The 7,821-nt window shown below is 46.6% G+C and overlaps 1 protein-coding gene, 1 long non-coding RNA gene and 1 other non-coding gene across 4 annotated transcripts in view; 2 read left to right on the forward strand and 1 right to left on the reverse strand.

Moving 5' to 3' along the window:
• ABRAXAS2 (abraxas 2, BRISC complex subunit) overlaps window positions 1–7,821 on the forward strand; it is a 19,005-nt gene that overhangs the window by 558 nt on the left and 10,626 nt on the right. For both annotated transcript variants that reach the window (XM_023745260.1, XM_006103979.3), the window contains exons 2-3: window positions 2,567–2,657; window positions 6,901–6,937. In XM_023745260.1, the coding sequence (XP_023601028.1) occupies window positions 2,567–2,657; window positions 6,901–6,937 (128 nt within the window). The remainder of the gene's footprint in view (window positions 1–2,566; window positions 2,658–6,900; window positions 6,938–7,821) is intronic.
• On the forward strand, window positions 1,073–1,179 carry LOC111823515. The gene has a single exon (XR_002826546.1). It is a non-coding gene; the product is annotated as a U6 spliceosomal RNA (small nuclear RNA).
• Window positions 4,863–7,821, reverse strand: part of LOC111823510 — a 4,222-nt gene continuing 1,263 nt past the window's right edge. The window contains exons 2-3 of the long non-coding RNA XR_002826541.1: window positions 7,136–7,380; window positions 4,863–6,545 (exon numbers count right to left, since the gene is read on the reverse strand). This is a non-coding gene — a long non-coding RNA (uncharacterized LOC111823510). The remainder of the gene's footprint in view (window positions 6,546–7,135; window positions 7,381–7,821) is intronic.

Raw genomic sequence — 7,821 nt, forward strand, 5'->3', positions numbered from 1 at the left:
CAGGGCCTTCCGCCGCCCGCCCGACCGGAGCCGCGGTCACCGGTTTGGCGGAGCTGGCCCGGCCGGCCGCCGGCGGTGTCAGAGGTCGCTCCGCGGGAGCCGAGCGTCTGCCCCTCCCTGGTGTCCGGCAGGTCTCGCGGGGGGTCACGGGGAGCGACCCGGGGCAGCCGTGGCTGTCACTCCTCACACGGGTTCGATGAGATCGCGCGCTTCCTCCTCCGTGGAACATGGGGAATGCGAACGGCAGGTTTCGGCGGCGGGTCTCCTCGCCTGGAAGTTGCGAGTTGGGTTCCTGGCAGGTGTTCCGAGCCCCGGAACCGAGCCGCGGTGAAATGGGGAAGTGACAGGCGGGCGGGGAGGGGAGCGCGGACGCGCGGGAGCGAGCCGGGGCCCGGCGGCTCCCCGAGCTTTTATTTCCCGGGGTTTTTTTTCATTTCACTGACCTCGGAAATGAAAATTCTTTGCGGAACTTAGATAATTTTAAATCGTTCAAGATGTGTTTGGTTCTGCCCTCCCCAGTGGGGGGTTATTGGAAAAGTTCCCAAAAGTCCATTGTTCACCCTCAGTAAATAACTGTCTGTGCGCGGTGGGGGGGGGGGGGGGGGGTTGTGCTTGTCATTACAAAGCAAAATGCGACTCTGCAGAAGGAACTGGATTTGGTTGGATGTCAGCAGTCTTCGCCTCCATTAATAGCAACTTCTAGAGAGGCGATCCCATTAGTCAGTTGGATGGCAGTGAATGAAGGTGCCGCTCACCTCTCCAGTGCTGGTGGGAGAGATTAATGATAAGAACACACACGACATGGGTCTGTCCGGAGGCCGCGCATGCCTCCGGGCAGGGGGATAAAAGCTTGTTTTCTTGAAACACAATACAATTCATTGCATTGCATGAGGCTTTTGGTACTGCAGCCAGCGAGTTACTACTGTAATGCAGCCCCGCATGTAGGTGGTTTGTGACACGCCTAGTGTCCGTGGAAGTGTTACAGATGGTTTCAATGAACTCTGATTTGCGGAGTGCCTAGAGATGTCATAGTTTATGTGTAGGACAAGATTATGGTAAGAATCAGCAGCTAGTGCTCGCTTCGGCAGCACATATACTAAAATTGGAACGATACAGAGAAGATTAGCATGGCCCCTGTGCAAGGATGACACGCAAATTCGTGAAGCATTCCATATTTTAAAAAAGAAAAAAAAAATCAGCAGCTACCTGTGGAAAAGTGGGTACGTTTTTCTACAAACGCAGTGAGATGGCCACGTTACCCGGATTGTTACTAATTCAATTCAAGAGACATCTCCTTAATATCTACACCGAGCCAGGTCTGGCGGCTAGATTAAACAGCAATGTTCACCAATGACAGTAGTTTGCAACTGTGTTGGATATGACCATACTTGCCTACGTTAACCTTGCTACAATTATAGATGTGGAATAGAGTTGTTTCAATTTGATGTATTTTAAAGTTGAAGAACTAAGAATTTGCTTTTGTAGCACATTCTTGTTTTGTCCAGGCAGAGAAATTTCTTGGGAGCCATGTGGTCTGTGGCAGTTACTCCACCCTGCTGTTGCAAGAGAAAGCAGCTATAGACAATAGATAAATTAGGGTGACTGTTTCCAATAAATTTTATGGACATTGAATTTGATTTTCATATAATTTTCACATCATGAAACACTCCTATTTTAATTTTTTATTACTTTTTCATTGATTTTAGAGAGAGGAAGGGAGAAGGGGGGGGAGAGAGAGAGAGAGAAATATTAATTGGCTGCCTCTCATATGCAGTTGGACTGTACACACCCCAACTGGGGATTGAACCCAAAAACCCAGTATGTTCCCTGACCCAGAATCCAACCCAAGACCCTTTGGTGCACAGGACAACGCTCCAACCCACTGAGCCACACCAGCCAGGGCTCCATTTTAATATTTTTTCAATCATTTAAAAGTATAGAAAGTACTCCAACAGCAGGTTAGGTGCCGAATAATCCAGAATTGTTATGGTGGTGTGTGTTCTCCAAAGGTGAGAATAGCCCAGCTTCTGCATTTATCAAAGAAGCACTTGCATGCGGACGATAGGAACTGGTTTGCTGAGACCCTACTTTCCCACGCCAGCTAAAGAGCACTTAGTTGTGCATTGTGCCAACGTCTTTATCCGTCTCTCAGTAGCAGTGTTTTTCATGCAATGCAATGAAATGAATTGTATTCTGTTTCAAGAAAACAAGCTTTTATCCCCCTATGCCCTCCACCCACCCACCTCCACCCACTGCCGACACTGGTGATGCTACTTGATAGGATTTAGGTGATGAATTCTCTCTACTAATTTTTACTTTAGAGAAACAGGGAAGACTTGAAGGGGTTGAAATATATTTCATCTCGTATGGAATCCTTTTTTCAACAATCCAGTTATTAGGTATATCTGATATTTCTCTAGTCTTACTTGTTGGTTTATAGAATAGTGGTTCGCATGCCAAGCTTATTTGGATTATTGTTAAAAATTATTATGTCCTAAATTTCTCTTAATTCCAGTAAAAACCGTCTTAATTTTTAGTGTGCAACTATTTTCTTTATTACATTTAGGAAGGATTTTTGCTGGGAGAGGTGAGACAAGAGGAAACCTTTAGCATCAGTGACTCCCAAATCAGCAACACAGAGTTCCTGCAAGTCATTGGTAAGTGAGTTATACCGACCTCGGAAACACTCTCTGTATATGTACGGTTAGTCTGTTCTTTGGCCCTTGACTGATTTTAATCTAAAGATTAGAAAAGTCATAGGTAACCACTGTCATTACAGTGCCAAGTATTTGCACTAATAAATGATGTGAAATGTTTGTATAGGTCAGTGTAAGGATACAGTGGCTTGCTGTAGGTGCGGGTATTCTGTAACGCTGTCCCTTACCCACTACCTGACCCGACTTTGACGGATTCTGTGTGCTGTCGAACTTGGTAGTCTCTCCAAAACCACTGAGAACCTCAGATTTGCAAATTAGGGTGTCCCCAGTGTCGTCATCACCCCCTATAAAAAAGGGTGTGTTATGCAGGGCCTTTCTGAAGGGTCTGGCATAGTTGTTCACACTTATTTAGCAAATTGTAGAATTTAGCGAGTTGTACAGCTTTTGTCAGTTTGGGGGAGATTTTTGGGGAAGACAGAGTATTTATAGATGCACTGACTCATAGTTTTTTTAGCTGCACGTCAGTATCATTAAACAGCATATCCTGACACCCAGAGAAAAGCAGGAGGCATTTTATTCATCTGTGCAGCCAATGTTCACTGAAGTGTAAGGCATGTGCCGGGCAGTGCGAGGAGCATCCAGATGCATTTCTGCCTCCCAGGAGTGAGGGAGGATGAGGCAAGTCACAAAAGTCCAGCAGCACAAGATGAGTGCTGTAAGAAAGGAGCCAAGGCCATCCCATAGATTAGAGGGGGAAACTGCTAGTGGGTGAAATCAGGGAAGACATCATGCAGGAGGCAAACTCAGGGTCAGGGTGTGCATTCAGAGGAACACAGCAAAGGAGGGCATAAAACACACAGGGGCCCTGGCCTGTGTCTGTGACCAAAATGCAGTGTGTGTGCAGGTGAGAGTTGAAATTCTGCTGGAAGGTCAGGTCCTATTGGGGCAAGCCATCAATTTCAAGCCTGTTCTGATAGCCTGGTACATGGATGGGGGGGCCAGGGTGAGGATTGATGTAGGGTTGGATTGCGGGGGAAGAGGCTGAACTCTCTCCTATGGTTTGATAGGACCAAAACTATAAAACCTGCTCCACAGCATCGACTGCTAAATAAAGACGTGCGGTGTACGGGTATAGCTGTTCTATCATTGAGGTTTTGTCCTTGTTTGTTTTGCTTAGTTCTTTAAAATCCTGAAGTGGAGAATTTGGTTTCATTGGACATCTGTGCAATTATTTATTGTTTGCACTTGAATTTCAAAATTAATTTGATAGATGAAGGTTAAAATGCCAGATGTAGTTAACTGACAGCAAACCATATAAGAAAGAGCTCTCTTATCCAGCATGATGACAAAAATAGCATTTCTGATTAATATTCTAGCTGTTTATATTTACCAATTTATTTGAATAAGTTATTATCTTTTTTAATTGATTTTAGAGATGTACATATGTAAAATGGAATATTACACAGCCATAAAAAGAGTGAAATCTTTGGATCTAGAGAGTATTATGTAAAGTGAAAAAAGTCAGACAGAGAAAGACAAATACAAACAAAAACCAGAAACAGATTCACAGACACAGGGAAAACTGATGAATGCCAGAGAAGAGGAGGGTGGAGGGGTGGGCAGAAAAGGGGATTCGGAAGTACAAACTTCCAGTTATAAAATAAGTCGTGGGGATGTAACGTACAGCATAGGGAATAGACTCATTCATATCATAATAACTATGCTGGGACAGATGGTGACTAAACTTGTTGTGATCACTTTACTCGTAAAGTATATAAAAGTTGAATCACTATGTTGTAAACCTGAAACTGATGTAATACTGTATGTCAACTGTACTTTTAAAATGAATACATAAAATCCATATCCTATATAATAAGAGGCTAATATGCAAATCGACCGAACAGCGGAACAACTGGTTGCTATGACGTGAACTGACCACCAGGGGGCAGATGCTCAATGCAGGAGCTGCCCCCTGGTGGCCAGTGTGCTCCCACAGGGGGAGCGTCGCTCAGCCAGAAGCCGGGCTCATGGCTGGTGAGTGCAGCGGTGGTGGCGGGAGCCTCTCCCCCTCTGCAGCAGCGCTAAGGTTGTCCAACTGACAGCTCCTGGACTGCGAGAGGGCACAGGCCGGGCTAAGGGATCCCCCCGCCCACCGAGTGCATTAATTTTGTGCACCGGGCCTCTAGTTAGAAAGTAAATGTAAACCAGTGGAAAACCTGGACTGACATGAAGCGAAGTAGTTTCCACAGCAATAGTATGAGGAACTGTCCTGGCATAACTTAACCTCCAGAATTAGATCCTTTAAGTAAAATAAATTGGCCAAATACATTATTTGTTGAAAATGTGTGAATTCATGCACAGACACCTTTACCTGACTCTATACAATAAGGGGACTTTATATAGAATATCACATTTTGCATACGAAGTGCCTGTCTTGTCTTGAATACACATTCATTTTAAGCTGCGCCAGCTCACTTGAAGCAGAGCCATCCCAGACAGCAGCAGAGCGCCCTGAGTTAGTGAGCTGGTGTCGTGGCAGCCACCGGGAAGAATGGAGAGGAAAGTGGGGGATGCGGGGCAGAGACAGGAAGACCAGCAAGCAGAGCAGCACCTCCCGGGGGGTTGGGGGGACGTGTGTGCCGAGACGCCGTACACACGTGACGAGGAGTCTGCCATGGGGATGCGCTGGAGGCGTAGGGAAGTCTAGGGTCCCGGTGAGGCTGCCCTCCAAAGGTCTGCCCCCAGCTAATGTGCCCACCTACTCCATTCCGATGGGCAGCTTTACCTGTGGCGACCACCTCCCCGTTTCTCCGCGGTGTGCTTGGTTAGGTCCTGCAAAAAGTCTTACCCGGGAAAGCTGTATTTCACCTCTTTAGGAAATGCCACGCGGTGTCTAGAGCACGTCTTCAGAGTGCTTCTAATCCAGGCTGCAAATCATGAAAGACGTCTGCTGGGAGGACTGACGACAGGAGTGTACTCAGAGTTCAGCATTTACTCTAGGGATTTTCTTAAACAAAATATTCTTTCCTGTCAAGTAGAAGATGTGTGTTCTTTTCCCCTTCTCCCTGAGGTAATGTTTTTGCTCCAGATGTTTTACATCCTAATTACTGAAAGTATCTCTGAAATACCTTGGGAAGGTACACTGTATCATTTTGGTAATAAAAGAGGGCATGGTTCTGGATGAGGTTTTCTTACTTGTATCGCTGTGTCAACAGCCGGCTGAGCAAATGAGCTCCTCTCCCCTGAGGAAGCATCGCGTCTGCGCATGTGTTTTGGCAGCCGGACCAGGACAGGGTTAATAGCCACGTCGTTTAGGGTTGTGGTTCCCTTTTAATTGAGTGAACATTGCAGCCTGTAAGTCTGGGCTGTGACATTGAAGGTAAAGAGTCGCTGTAAGGAGAACGCTATTAGCAGAATGGAATGCTAATTGGTCTCATGTCTCATAAAGCAAACCAGACCCGAGCCCCCTGATGAGCTGGAAGAAATTGTTCCCTCTGGTTAGTCACCGCCATCTTTTCAGATCTGCCTGGTAAATAGCGGTTTCCCTTGGTGCTGGCCATCTTTGAAAGGGTTAATAGACTTCCAGAGTTTCCTCCCTTCCCTTCAAAACACAGGCCCACGTTGTTGTGAGCTAGTAGGTCATTGATGGGCAGTGGTGCAGGCCCTCTCCCCAGGCTGTCCTCACAGCTCTTACCCGGTTGGTGGCTCCTGCCCCCTATGCTGTACCCAGGTAAGACCGAGTAAGTGAGAGCTCTCAGGTGTGTGCGCATCACGCAGATGGAAAGGGACAGGTGGGAACGGCTGCTGTTCTCGTCACGTGGTTCTGAGAAGGTGTCCCGGAGTGGAAATGTTGAGGAGATACAGCGCTTCCCCGTGTGCACACTGCACCTGTTGGAACGCGGAAAACTCTCTCATTTATATTATTATTTTAGTCCTCACTCAAGAACATTTTTTCATTGATTTTAGAGAGGAAGGGAGAGAGAGAAACATTGATTGGTTGCCTCTCTGACAGGGGATCAAACCTGCAACCTAGGTATGTGCCCTGACCGGGAATCGAATCCACAACCTTTTCAGTGTACAGGACAAAGTTCAACCAACTGAGCCATCTGGCCAGGTGGAAACCCTCTTTTTATTGTCTGAGATTTTCAACAACTGTGTGTGTGTGTGTGTGTGTGTGTGTGTGTGTATTTCCTGGGCTATTTTATATGATTAACTAAGATGTATTTTCTCTTTCTGATTACAGAAATCCATAACCATCAGCCTTGTTCAAAGCTTTTTAGGTAAGCCACACCCTTCTTGGTAGCTTTTAGCTCTTACTAAAAGACGAATTGATTAAAAACGAGTGAGTGTATGCCTATAGCTGATAATGGCTAGAAAGTCCCAAGTATGACTGAGGGCCTCCAAGTTCACCTATTTGTTGAGTGCCAGTGTGTGTGGCACTGTTAGGTCAGGGGAGGAGATGGGGAGACCTTGCTTACCGCCTGTCCTTGCGCCAAGTGCCAAGCCTGGCCTCGGGGATTGAGAACGGACGCTTGGACGCTTCCCACCAGCCTCCCCTCGAGGCTCTTCAACAGGGAAGGAAGCTCATTGGGACCACCTACAGGTGCAGTGACTGAAAGGTGTTTTTAAGGGGAATAAAAACTGTTCAGTAGCCAGAGAAAACATGAGACTTCCTTTTGGTGTTTATTTAAGTTGATATCCACCAGCTGCATATTATGATCAACTGAAAGAGAAAAAATGGGAGGAGAGACGTTCAGAAGAGAGATGGCAAATGACGGAGATACGGGAGGGGGAAGTGGTTGGGGGAGGGAGAGAGGGAAGGGGAGGGAGAAAACGGCCAGTATTTCCACACCCGCCTTCAGCTCCCCAAACCCCACCCAGGCCTCTGCCTCCTTCCTGAGCCCCAGACCCTCCTGCTGAGGCTGTCTGAGGAGGATATCTCCGTTTCTTAAAATTCCCCAGGCCTGTTCTCTGCCTTCCCGGAAGTAGGCAGTGCTGCTCCCACTGTTCAGTGCGGGGCTTCCTGGTCAGCACTTCCTTCTTTTAAAAATGTGTATATATATATATATATATATATATATATATATATATATATTGATTTCAGAGAGGAAGGGAGAGAGAGGACACATTTATTGATGAGAGAGAATCATTGATTGGCTGCCCC

This window comes from Myotis lucifugus, unplaced genomic scaffold, assembly GCF_000147115.1.
Source record: "Myotis lucifugus unplaced genomic scaffold, Myoluc2.0 scaffold_526, whole genome shotgun sequence".
Taxonomy (NCBI): Eukaryota; Metazoa; Chordata; class Mammalia; order Chiroptera; family Vespertilionidae; genus Myotis; species Myotis lucifugus.